The 13,729-nt window shown below is 36.4% G+C and overlaps 1 protein-coding gene across 1 annotated transcript in view; it reads left to right on the forward strand.

Moving 5' to 3' along the window:
* PPP4R3A (protein phosphatase 4 regulatory subunit 3A) overlaps positions 1-13,729 on the forward strand; it is a 40,235-nt gene that overhangs the window by 21,952 nt on the left and 4,554 nt on the right. Inside the window, exons 5-12 of the mRNA XM_068192600.1 lie at positions 7,842-7,919; positions 8,023-8,139; positions 8,627-8,743; positions 9,014-9,145; positions 9,241-9,343; positions 10,270-10,428; positions 11,591-11,760; positions 13,294-13,436. Of these exons, the coding sequence (XP_068048701.1) occupies positions 7,842-7,919; positions 8,023-8,139; positions 8,627-8,743; positions 9,014-9,145; positions 9,241-9,343; positions 10,270-10,428; positions 11,591-11,760; positions 13,294-13,436 (1,019 nt within the window). The remainder of the gene's footprint in view (positions 1-7,841; positions 7,920-8,022; positions 8,140-8,626; positions 8,744-9,013; positions 9,146-9,240; positions 9,344-10,269; positions 10,429-11,590; positions 11,761-13,293; positions 13,437-13,729) is intronic.

The following is a 13,729-nucleotide window of genomic DNA, read 5'->3' on the forward strand; positions in this document are numbered from 1 at the left end:
CTTTTTACTTAATAGACTTAGGGATATCTTTTGTCATGTTACCATGAAAAAATCACTTTTCCTAAATTTCACAATATAATGTCCTACCACAATGTAGCTGTTGCTAATTTTGAAGTAAGTTAAAATAACTGTTTGAAAAGTATACATTCAGAACATAAGACCACTTTAGATGCTTGAATGTTTTCTTAGTTTAATAAATCCCTAAATAATGGTGCTTGGAGTTATCAGTTTTTAATTAAATATGTCATATTGCAGATATAAAGAGATTATTTGGTGCTTTAAAGAGCTTACCAATGTCTTAGGTGTTCTGCACCAACCCATGGACTATCTGAACAGTGTTAGAAGTTGGTGGCGCATCTCTGTAAGGGGAGCTTTCAGCTAACTCAGCAAAATGTTACAGCACATGTATTTTGGTTTGTAGAAGTTAATTGTTACAGCACATCTATTTTGGTTTGTAGAAGTTAATGATCATTATCATATCTCTCCCAGCGTTTAATAAATGAATAGTCATTGTCTTCATAGAGTCTGTCTGATCTGGAGAAATGGACCAAGTGCTAGATGTTACTGATTACTTTAATCATGTTTACCTTCAGTTCTACTCTCAGGATGTACCCTGTATAATTTCATGGAAAATACATAGCAAAGGAGAATGAAAATTCCTTTTGCAAGCTCATGGAGCAAATAATTGTTAAAACTAGGCCTCACAACTTTTCCTCCATTGCACTCTGTTATCAGAATACTGATATTACTTAATGGAGCTTTAATCTGCAGGTGAAACACCTTGGGCATCTTCAGTAGTACCAGGCCCTAGTTTATGCCCATGTGAACCAAACTGTTCATGTCTGGATGTGTGTCCTTGATAAAGTCACAGTTGCTTATCTGAAGATAAGTCAGAAGGCTTTAAGCGTTTTGAAGTTGCCAATTTGAAGAAGTTTACAAGTCTGACTTTGAGAGAATGTTGAAAAAGACTCAGTTAAGGGGTCTCAACTTGAGCATCCATGTCTTGCGCCCATTGCAAGTGTTGCTAAAAGCAAATTTCTGAAGATTATGCATTTTGACTTGAGGAGGAGGAGGGCAAGAATTTTTCAGGAGTCTTGGTGGCAGTGGCTGATTCTGAGAGAGATCTTGAGCTTCGAAAAAGAAAACTGGGCAAGGAAAAAGAGGGTCTGATCCTGCAAAATCATTAAGGGTATGTTTGCCAGACATCCCGAGATAAATTTATTGAGGACTAGAGACTGATGAATTTCCTTTTTTCTGTCTCTTACAACTTGTGTTAGGTTAATAGATATAGGGTAGGTTTAAGTTACAATATCAATGTTTTGTGTTGTTGCCAGACTTGTTAATTGCAGTTTATAGTTGAAATAAAGGCTCAGATCTGATTTTGATTTGTTGTGTGACAGCAGATTTTTGAATGTTCTCTTCACTGCTGTTCTCTATGGTTGAGAATAAAGTATACTTCATGTATGTTGGAGCCAGAAGAATTAACATTGCATTTCAAAGTTAGATAAACATTTGGAATTGTTGAAGCTTTGAGGAGCCCAGAATGAGAGCACACAAGAAAGATAATACACCCTGTGCTATACTGCATTTCCTAGTACTTTCACAGTACAGCTCTCTAGCAAGGAGGGTGAACTCCCTGAGTTTATAAGTAAGAATCTTTCAGAAATAATTTGATATCGCTGATCAAGTTTTGGTTTTGAGGGAATTAAAAAAGACTTACAAGTTATGTGTCCATTGCATTTCTAAGAGTTTAAAAGGCTTGATTGCTTGATTGGTTTTTCAAGTTCTTGCAATGTAGCTCTAACCCAAGGTTAGAGCCTACTTGCCTCGCATTTATTTATTCATAAACCAATAGGCCAGGTTGCACTTTTCTGTAACCTCTGCACTCTAGTTTCATTTCATCCCCAATTCCTACAGTCTGTGTATAAAACATATGATACTATTTCTTCCTGTTTCTTTACACAGAATAAATAATGCTCTAAGAGCGGAATTAAAAGACTGAATTTGTTCATTTCACTTGTCTAACTGATTCCTAAGGGCTTTCTTCCATTTGTGTGTGGTTTGACATCATGCGTTCCTGTAGCTGGTATCACAATCCTTTGTGTGTGTGGAGGCAGTGTTACTGCATGAAGGATGTCTACTTCTCTGTAGTTCCTGGCATTTGTTATTTTACATTTTCTGAGATCTTGGTGCTCACTAACCTTACATGTGTACTTAAGAGGTGGTTTCTTTTACAAGTCCTTATTAATTGAAAAGACTCTGAGATGCCTCATGGTAGTTTATTGGAAGCCATGGATGAGTCTCAAGTTCTTAGTAGATGAATAATTAAGGCTTTTAATGCCTCTGCTGTTGACTTTAGGTTGTCTCTTGTACCATTGAGGATGTGACAAAAGAGATCTCTTTTTGGGAAGTTCCACTTGGCAGGATAAAAGTAAACTCCCTCAGCAGCTGATGTTCCATGACATCCTGCAACTCTTGTGTGTACAAATGAGTTATTTAGTATTCTGTTGTTTTCTCTCTCTCTCTCTCTGGCTGTGAAGGAAAAGAAAAGAAAAACTCTCACCTCCATCAAGGAAAAGAAGTGAGCTGTAATGAGACCTTTCCATGTCAGGCTGTGTATTAACCAAAGTGGCACCATACAGTACTCTCATCTCAGTTAACTCAGCCGGACTGTAGTTTCAGAGAAGTGAATAGAAGTTTGTACAGGACTGTACAGATTGTGTCTTAGGCTTCTTGACAAGCTGAGTGACTTTACTCAAAACTACCACTGTGTTTTATTTAAGGCATTACTGTCAAGATAGGCCATTTACAGTCATTAAAGGTCACTGGCATTTAATGTCAATTTTTCAGTTATAATTAATATTGAAGATGAGAATATGATTCTGCAGAGTTCTGGCTTTATTAGAGAGACTTTGCATGTGTTTAAAAAAATAAATTCTATAGTCATGGAAGATACTTGCTTCGATCATTCTGCTTTCTTTGGTAGGTAAAATAACTGTTACCCTTCTGTGCTAAAACCAAAAATATAAAATAGGTAACGTTTGGCATTATGGTTATGAACCATATTCTTCCTTCCTTCTTCATGAAGGTTTGCTTTCTCATAAGCTTTATAAAAATGTGCTTATATTGATGGGCTTTTCTGAGAACTGGAGGTAAGTTTGTTTGTGGTTTAATTTTTTACGATAGGTAATTTTAAGTGAGCATGTCAACATCTCACTAAACTAGATCCTGTTGTTGCATGATGAATTGTAAAGCCATGAAAACAGTATTCCCAGACTGCAGAATTAACTGCTGTGAAAATTACTCAATTACAGATTTTCTCATTCACAATGTGTAAGATATGTGTAAGATATGAATTGCATTTCTTTGCAATTACAGCCCCTCCTAATATGCTCTTACTGCTTGGGGTCCAGCCTGTTCTAGTCTTGAGATGTCATAGCCACCAAGAAACTTGCTGAAACATGGAGTTGGCCAAGTTTTGAGAGTGGGGGTGGGACAGGTAAGTGGTGTTTCTTGCTTTATATGACGCTCTTTTGCAATTAAAAAATATATACTAATGAGCACACTGGAGGCCACCAGTTCTTTCCCTTTGTATTATTAACTAGTTCATTAAAAAAAAAAAAAAAATCTTGCAAAACTGCGCCATAGAGTGAGCAAACACTATTTCCTTCTGTTCTCTCCCCCTTTTCTCATTGGTTTGTTCTTTTTGCTAGCAAGATCATGCAACGTCTTTATCTTCCAGAGTAAAGAATATTGTTAGGATTACTTTTTGGTATGTGCATTTAGACTTCAAGGTCTTTAATTTTCAGGAAAGTGGAGAGTAGAAGGGGGAAACTGGACATATGTTAAAATAGTTTTTGTGCCTAGTAGAGCAGTGATCAGATGGTATTATTGTACTGGTAAATGAGAATTATTAAATACAGAAGTCATATTACTGATAGACCCTGTATCCCTTTTCAAGAGCTAAAAATTGCAGGTATTTTGGTATATCTGTATATTTTATTGTATTAATGTGTAATGATAGGCAGTTTTTAATTTTGAAAGTGGTTTTACAGGTAGTTGTTTATTCTTAACAGAGTCCTGTGGATGCAAACATAATTATCTGTAGTTGTTTTGGAGGAAGAGTTGTGTTAGTCCATACTGGTAGTTCTACCCAAATCCAGTCTGCTTTCTTACACTCAGGAATAACTGGTTCACTCAGGAATAACTGGAGATTTACTTTCAGCAAAATTCACCTTGCAATAAAGTGTAAAAAGATACCCCTTTCTGGGGGAAGTGGCTTGGTGAAAGACATTTGCATGTGGTGCATTCTTGTGATTTTTGGGATTAACTTCTTCACTGTAGAAAATTATTTTTCACGTGTTCAGAAATGACAAAAGTCATTTGGTGGATCTTGCTATTTTTCCAGCATGTTGATTTAAGTGAAAGTAGAGCATGATGAATGCATGTGGGGAAAGGCAGTCTGATATAAAGGAGATTTTAAACTAAGAAATCTTTTGTGTGGTAGCAGGAAGGAATGTGTGTTTGAAGTGGTAATTATCTGTTTGCTAGTAATACTTTATGAAAATATCAATTTATGGGCTAAAATATTATTTCTGCCTAAAATGGATATGGAGGTGGAATATAGGATGGAATGTATGCTGTTTCCAGTTTAGCTGGTGTTGAGTTTCTTTGAATTTTTTTTTTTTTTTTAGAAAAATAAGTTATATGTTATTTATCTGTAATCACAGACACAAAAATACCTGATAACTGAATGTTAATTACATTTAAGAGAGGCCTGGTTTTGAAGAATCCTTTTTTTAAGTGTCTTTCAGAAGGAGAAGGGCTACTTTGGAAGTTGAATCACAAATGTAAATAGTGTGACCCTAGCTTATCTGTGGGTTTTCTTGTTTTTAAAGTCATAAATGATAGAGTGAGTAGTTGGCCTGGCTTGTTTTTATCTTCATGAGCTTTGAAATGTATTAAATCTAGAAGCATCTACTTAGATCTTGCAAAGCATAAATGAATATACTTAGTGACTGGTATACATGTGGTTTAAGTATTGCACTTCTGATAATTTCTGTGCCTGGGGAAAGTACCTAGAGTCCACAATTACATCATGAACTATTGTTTGCAGTTTGGTTTTCTTGGAAAACAGTTGTGACCTTCACAGCTTCTAAGGTACAGCTAAATGTGTTTTGATACTTGTCTGTGTGAAAAGACCACATACTGCAGAGAATTTGCACTGTGTTCACAGACATACTTTGAGGGATTTTTGCAAGTTGAAAAAAAAAAAAAAGAAAACACTCAAATTTGTAATTCTATCATTCTGTGTTGGTGCTTTGTGACTTCTAAAATATGTGAACTCTGCTCTCAGACTGTGCATTTCCACGGGTCTTGGCAGTATTGTTCATGAATGTTGCTTTAGATATATTGCCCTTGTCAGTAATTTTACAGCTAGAGAGAGAGAATCTTATACTTAGAATGTTCTTAGCAATGATTTTCTATATATGTGAGAGGATTGGGTCTTTTCTCACGAACAGCAACCTTTCTGCCTTTCATTAAGCATCTGGAATGAGATAAATGCTGAACACTTTTCAGGGCTAAGCCATAAGTATGAAGTTAGTAATAAGTTGCTTTTAATTTCTTGAAATAAGTGTCATTTACTGCATATTATCCATGCAAGGGTGGGATGTTTTAATCACTCAGATCCATCTTAATTTGTCTGATTTTAAATAGGTCATGGTTGTTCTGGAGCCTAGAGATTTCAGGTAATGTTGTTAATTTAAAAGTGCAAGGTATTTAATGGAGTTTGGGAGAGGACATGACATGGAGATATGTTTCAGTGTTATATTTAATGCAGAATTGTAAAATACTGTATTGTAGTCTATACTTGGAATGCTGGAAAATAGTTAAGTACTGAACTTCTGCAAATTCGTCCTGAAACATTAAGTGACAGCATTGAAGTCTTTATCACTTGCCAGTTTTAGGTTCCCTCTATAAGTCCCATATGTTTGCAAGCCCAGTATCAGGGTGAGTGGGTTGCCCTCTGCTGCAGACAACCACATGTTGGACAGGTCAGGGGTGTGGCAGGATCTGGTCAGAGAGCTGAGCTGGGGTCCTCCCAGCCAGCTCCTGCCTGTGCTGCTCTGCCACGTAGTGCCAGATGTGCAGCTTCCCCAGCTGACTCTGTCTCTGGGACACTGAAATAGGTCATAAATGAGACCCACATATCACCAACAGTACAGGGTCTTTCCTCTTTCCATAACATAAACCCCCAGTTTGATCCTTTGGGTAATACTGTATACCTTTTTTTTTTCCCCCAGAGGTACACTACTTATGGCTCTTACATACATAAGAGCCATGATTGTCTGCTACTGAAGTTTCCATTATTTTTTCACAGTGATCACTCTAAGATCGTGTACTTGCCCTTTCTCTCAGATATCATGGAAGAGGTGAAAAGTTGCTTTCACAGCGAGAATGGAAATAGGGGTTATGCTTTCCAAGTGGGGATAAGCATGCATCTTCTCAGTTGTTTTCATAGATAAGATTAGTTCTACATTTTGATTAAAATTGTGAAAAGAGAAATGAAATCAAACTATGTGGCCTTCTCTTAAATTCACTGCTAACCATGGAAAAGAACCTGCATAGTCTTCAAAGGAACTGGGTTTTATGGGGTAGAGATGTAGAGATGCGATTGTGTTGTGGCAGTGTTGTAGCAGCCTTAGCATGGTGTGCTGTCAGAACTGAGGTGCTCACTTCCTCAGCAAGGCTGCATGTTGAGCGTAGATGAGGTACTGAGGGAATTCACAACATAAAAAAGCTTTTGTGTGTGTATCTGAAGCACTTTCATGGTTTTGCTTTATGCAGTGTAAACATGAGCAAAGAAGCTTGGATTTCTGGCACTGTGGTTTTGGGATGGAGGGATGTTGCACATCCATGTATTACTGACTTCACAAGAAACAACAGTGCCAGCTTTCCGAAAAAATGTGTTGGTACCTGATATACTGGAACCTTTCTCAAGCAAGTGCTGCCTTACTGCTGCATAATATTAGGAAAATGATGGGAGAAGGTTTATTTCTTAATTTCCTAGCTGTTAGGACAGTAAAGGTTACGGAAAGCTAAATATTGCTCCTTCTTTCAATCTAAATACACATTTGTAATGTGTTTGGAGCTGTTTGTAGTTTGCTAAGATACAGCCATGTGAAAATAATGGAATGGGTTTTGATTGCTGTCAGCCAGAATGTCCAATGAATTCTGTATGTAATAGGAACAGTTGTTTTGATTTGGTCTCTAGAATTCACCCTTTTCACAACATTGAGGGGAAGGAAGTTCACCTCATTCCTACTGTTAGGCAGCTTTCCCTTCATTGTGTCCTTGCTTCTGTTGTGCTTCAGAGATCTAATAGCATTCCAAAGATATGCTTGTATGCGTGTGTCTGTTTAGGGCTGTGTTGTAGGGGGATGTTGTTTATAAATGTATGTAAACAGCGACCAAGGGTAGTGTGATTTAGGGGGACATGTGACAAGGGGGAAGGAAGTTGAAGAAGTCAAAGACAAAACAATGAGAGTTGCAGTAAAAAGTAGAAAAAGGGCAACTAGAAGGCAGTGCAACAAACGTTGTACTTGAGAGTGAATTGTTCAGGGGTGAAGGGATGCTGAACATGATTAAAGCTCAAAAACAAGATGCATATTAATTTACTTGAAAAGTGAATTAGAAAGTTGATACTGGTATGATTAATTACAGTATATAAACATATGTTCTCTTCATTCCAGGAAGCATGGTCTAAAAGAACTTTATATTATACTTGGATGCCTTTTGATATTGTCAAATAAACAAATGGTACTGTTTTGCTTTTGTAGGAAGATGAAAAATTTCTGACAGACTTGTTTGCACAACTAACAGATGAAGCCACAGATGAGGAGAAAAGACAGGAATTGGTAAGAAATCTGTAAAATATGTGACAGTTACCACAAAGTGACATGTGAATCCTTTTTTTTTTTTCCTTTTTAATTACTAAACTAGTATATTCCTGGTTTTCAGGTAAATTTTCTGAAAGAGTTTTGTGCATTCTCACAAACACTGCAACCTCAAAACAGAGATGCATTTTTCAAAACTTTGTCAAATATGGGCATACTGCCTGCGCTAGAAGTCATATTGGTAAGTCATTTTAATTATTTGTCATAACAGTTTTGTCGATCTTCAGAGAGGCTTTTTTAAAAAGTAACTTCAGCACAAACTTCAGCAAGTGGTTTTCTTTTTGTTTGCTTAATTTGGCTTGTCCTAGCTTAAGATTCAGAATGTTCAAAATATTTTTGTTAAACTTTAAAAGCTTTTACAATATGACATTGGTAAGTACCCTGGTATTCTTCAGTTTTTGTTTTCCTATTTGCTTTCCTAGCTTTGCTTGCTTTTTGGTATCCAAATAAGTAAGAAAATAAGGATATAGATCAAAGGGCATGGAAACCATAAAATTTCTTTTGTCCAGCTATTGTCAAATTTACAGAGAAGTACGAGTTGACTTAGTTTTAGAATATGGTTTTAGCAATAGTTAGGTGTGATTTGTGAGAAGGAATTAAAGCTGTATGTTTTCTGGTTCCATTTAACCTTTTCAAGAAAACAAAATGATTTTAATTGACTTTTCCAGGGTATGGATGATGCACAAGTACGAAGTGCAGCCACTGATATATTCTCGTATTTGGTTGAATATAACCCATCCATGGTACGAGAATTTGTCATGCAGGAAGCGCAGCAGAATGATGATGTAAGTAAAGAGTCCTCAGAAATGGGTGTATTGTTTAGGAAATCACTGGGGTTTGAAGTTACTGGTGTATATTTATGACTGTGAATGACATGAGCCCTAGTTTCGAAGAAGTAATTTGGAATTTGGTAACAGGGCACCGAACTGCTGTGTTTTAAAGAGTTCTGTTAGGTGAGATGAGTTCACCTGTTCACAGATGCTTGTTGCGTTGTATAATTTCAGATTTGGCACAAGGGAATGGCATTTGAATGGATTTTTTTTTTCCCCTATTAGGATATATTACTCATTAACCTCATTATAGAGCACATGATTTGTGACACAGATCCAGAACTTGGAGGAGCAGTGCTACTCATGGGTTTGCTCCGTACTTTAGTTGATCCAGAAAATATGCTTGCCACTGCCAATGTAAGTAAATACCTTCAAATGAAATTGCATTTGATTTTTTTGGGTATTTGATGATATGTGTTACGTTTCTTTTTTTTTTTTTTTTAATTCCTTAGAAAACAGAAAAGACAGAATTCTTGGGTTTCTTCTACAAACATTGTATGCATGTTCTGACAGCCCCTTTATTGGCCAATACTACAGAGGACAAGCCTAGCAAAGGTAATGACACTCTGGATTTTGGGCACATCAAGACTGTTGAATGTCAATGTTTACAATAATTGTCAAAAGACATTTTCCATCTAAAAAATTTGAGACTGAGATTATGAAACATAGTTCAAAGTAAAATGCTGATTCAATATTTAGTCATTTGAATAATGCACAAGTACAAAACTGCAGAGAGACTTGATTTAAGAAATGAACAACATTTGCTACAAATTTGACTTTAGCAAAAAATAAAATACTTGTACAATTTTTAGGAACTCATGGGACAGTTCACTGACATAGACTTCTAAACATGTCTAAATGGTTTCTTAAGGTCAGGGATTACTAGAAATGTTGCAACATTTCCCCTGGGAAGGTGTGCTGAGTTTGAGAGTTGTTTCTACAGCAGACTAAGAAAGCAGAAATCAGTGATGAAGTAATTGTTCATGCTGGCTACTAGCAGCAGTTCTTACTACAAGTGTTACAAGATCCCGAGGTATTTCTTGCATAATACTTTAGTTAAAAGGCATTACAGATAACATTTTTGGTGTAAACTTAGTCAATACACTGCATCTGGGGTGATAGTTTATGATCTGGATTTGTGGACATCATAATGTGATTTGGTTAAATAAGCTGACTACTCGTGTTAGGGTTAAGTTCTGTACTCTGACCCTTCAAACACCAATTTAAGAAAAATGTAATTGGTTCCGTATTTTAAGAGTTTCCTGCCATATCTGTATTCATAGAAAATACTCAATCCATAACAAATTTGTTCAATTTCTGTTTTCAAGACTAAACATATTCTTCAGCATGTTCCCTGAAATGTCTGTGGGAAAAGAAAAAAACTTGGAAATGTTTACTGGAGTGCAATTGGATAATTGAAGTTAGCTTCTGAAGGCAGTATTCCAGATACGTTTAATTATTTTGGTTTTGTTTTATTACAGATGATTTTCAGACAGCCCAACTCTTGGCATTAATACTGGAATTGCTAACTTTCTGTGTAGAACATCATACCTATCACATAAAAAACTACATTATTAACAAAGATATCCTGCGAAGGGTCCTCGTTCTCATGGCCTCAAAGCACGCTTTCTTGGCGTTGTGTAAGTTTGAAAGCTAAGAAATAAACTAGAATTTTGTGGATGTGAACTGATACATATCTTCACTCTGCTGGAAAAAACTGTTCACAGAGCATCACAATTTTTTACTGAATACAGAAATTCTACCTTATAGTCTATGTTCCTCATACTAGATTATAGATATATCAGCTACTATTAGTAAATAATTTTGCACTTAGAGATACATTTTTTTCCTTAAAAAAGCAGGATTTTGCTTCATGTCAGTGGAGAGGGGAATTGAAGAGATGGTATGTCATTATTGAATATACTAAGAGAACACTGTAAGTTTTGATGGTTTTTTAGTAGAAATTACCAGAGGTACTTAGAGCTATGACTACCTGACTGCATGAATCTGTATGGAAGTTCAGTGTGCTACTCTTCAGACTGGTTGTTTCTTGAGCATGCTCAGCTCAGTGGTGTCAAAGCAAACTTAATTCTGAAGGCAAGAAGGAGATTTTCTCTGTAATTCTGTTGTGCACATAGAGTTAAAAAAACAAAGCCTTAAGTTGACTGAGGTGTACCATACAATAAGTACCTTTTACATTTTGTAACCTGTACACATGGTTGCTAAGCAAAATGTGCTGCCATGTGATACTGTACTTTCTCTTTATGCATGGACAGTCTCTAACTTGTGTACACTTTGGAATTTCAGAAGGAGCTTTAAACTGATTGTAAATCAAGCCTTTGCCTTATTATGTGTGTAAATAAAAAGTCATTTACCAATTTTAAAATGAGATTATTTATATTCTAATCACATAGAACAAATTAAATCTAACCAAACATTTGAATAATAGGGTTGATAAGCAAAATTCTGAGCTCTTTTACTGAGAAAATGTTTTACTTTTACCATAAGTAATTTAAAAAACTGAAAATAGATTTTTATATTAGTAGTATTATAGTTAAACAATACTATATGAATTCTTCAGTGAAGAAGAGAGATGTTTTCATTTGTACAGTTATGATGGAGGATTTCTTTATGATAGAACAGGTAATCTTCAGCAGTGTAGTCAAAACTATTGAGAAGCAGAGGACTGAATGTATTGCTGTATATGAACTGAGGCTGTAAATTGTCCTAACTAATGCTGAGTAACTTCTGCAATATTGCTTTTAAATTAAAAAACTCCTTTTGACAACACTTGTGTTTCAGGTGCCCTTCGTTTCAAGAGAAAGATAATTGGGCTAAAAGATGAATTCTACAACCGTTACATAATGAAAAGTTTTTTGTTTGAACCCGTGGTCAAAGCATTTCTAAATAATGGTTCCCGTTATAATCTGATGAACTCTGCCATAATAGAGATGTTTGAATTTATCAGAGTGGTGAGTGCTATTACATGCTGAAAATAATGACTGCTTTGTTTAGTCTTGTAATTCAAGATTACTTTTCTTTTTGCTTTTGCCCTAAATTATACTATCATTATGGGACCGTATGATATTGTATTTATATTAACCTTGTTTTATATCACTGTTGCATATTTGTACATGTTCTTTCTTAATTTCAAACAGTACCATTACTTGAAGATTAAATTCACTTGATACTGTACTCACAGTACCTGGATTTGCAAAGGCAGCACTAATCAAATTTCATCATGCAGATTGGATGGGCTTGTTATGACAGGAATGTAATTAGAAACTATTGCTGCAAGCCCATCAAATTTAGCTGTGCTCTGTAATGTCAATTTAATGGAATATGGAATTATACAGAAGAGATACCAATCTCTTTTGATTATTTTAATGGAGTACTACCAAGTTCCTTGCATGGGGAGTCTCTTAAATATTCATGCCAGTTAGCTGTCTGCACAGTACTATTTCCTTGCTGTTGTTTGCATCCAGATTCTGTCAAGATGCTGTACAGACTGTAAATGTGGTAAATGGGGCCAAGCTAGGGTGCAGACAGTTGTGGAGGAGTAAGTCACCACGCATTGCTACCTCTTGAAATCTGTAGTGTTGATCACCTCTTTCTTTGTGTTGGGACTCAGGGTAATTCAAGAATAAGATGACCTGATCATCATGGAAGAGTTGATTGAAAACTGGTTTTGAAGCTATGAAAAAGTTCACCTGTATAGGTGGTCGTGATTTGTACAGTGGTGTATTGGGTTTGCAGTGGCAGTGGTGGGCAGTGGCTAAAGGAGTGGTTTCTGTAGAAGCTGCTGGAAGCTTCTCCTGTGTTCAATAGAGCCAATGCCAGCTGGCTCTGAGATAAATGTGCCACCGGCTGAGGTCAGAGAAGAGATTCTCCTGCAGCCTGTGGTGAGGTCCATGGTGATGTCCATGGTGAGGCAGCTGTCTCCTTGTAGCCCACTGGAGGTCTGTGATGCAGCAGAGATCCACCTGTAGAGGACCCCAGGCTAGAGCAGGTGGAGGCCTGAGGAAGGAGGCTCTGGCCACTCAGGAAGTCTGTGCTGGAACAGGCTCCTGGCAGGACCTGTGGCCCTATGGAGAGAGGAGCCCACCCTGGAGCATGTTCACTGACAGGACTTGTGACCACACAGGGAACCCTTGCTGGAGCAGCCTGTTCCTGAAGGACTGCATGCTGTGCTGTCTATCAGTATAAAAATACCTCTCAGTTACAGTGGAAAGACATTTTAGGATTGGGTTTGGTATAGTTTTTTCAGGCTTTAGGTTCTGTAATGTTTTGAAGGAGACACTGCTAGAAAATTTATGTTGTTTTGCTAATCAAATACTTGAGACTCTAGATTTTTTATTAAACTTATATACTTATATACTCATTTTTGCATAAGTTAATTAATACAGTGCTTGCTATGGCATTCTCATTTCAGGTAGTTTTTATATTGTATTAAATAAATTAATTTGAATGAAAATAAGTCACTTTATGTTTGTTTCTTCCTGTAGGAAGATATAAAATCATTAACGGCTCATGTAATTGAAAATTACTGGAAGGCTCTGGAAGATGTAGATTATGTGCAGACATTCAAAGGACTGAAACTACGATTTGAACAGCAAAGGGAAAGACAAGATAATCCAAAACTTGACAGGTAAAATATACTAAATGCTCTTAATAGCATATTGATGCTTTAATTCTCTTATCAGACTATTGGTGGGTTGTTCTCTTATTCTGGAAAAGATAGATAATTTAGACTCCTGCTTGCATCTCAAGCCTTGCTGATTTTACTTGATTAAAAGTGTGATTTTCAAATATGTTGCTACAGACTTTCATCAGCTTTCAGCAAACATTAGTTGCTGGACCCCCAGTCATAATGCTAATTTATTATATCTTAAACTTGTGTGCAGTACTTTAATGAGGCTGGAAGCCTACCAAGTATCTCTA

Source organism: Anomalospiza imberbis, chromosome 6, assembly GCF_031753505.1.
Source record: "Anomalospiza imberbis isolate Cuckoo-Finch-1a 21T00152 chromosome 6, ASM3175350v1, whole genome shotgun sequence".
Taxonomy (NCBI): Eukaryota; Metazoa; Chordata; class Aves; order Passeriformes; family Viduidae; genus Anomalospiza; species Anomalospiza imberbis.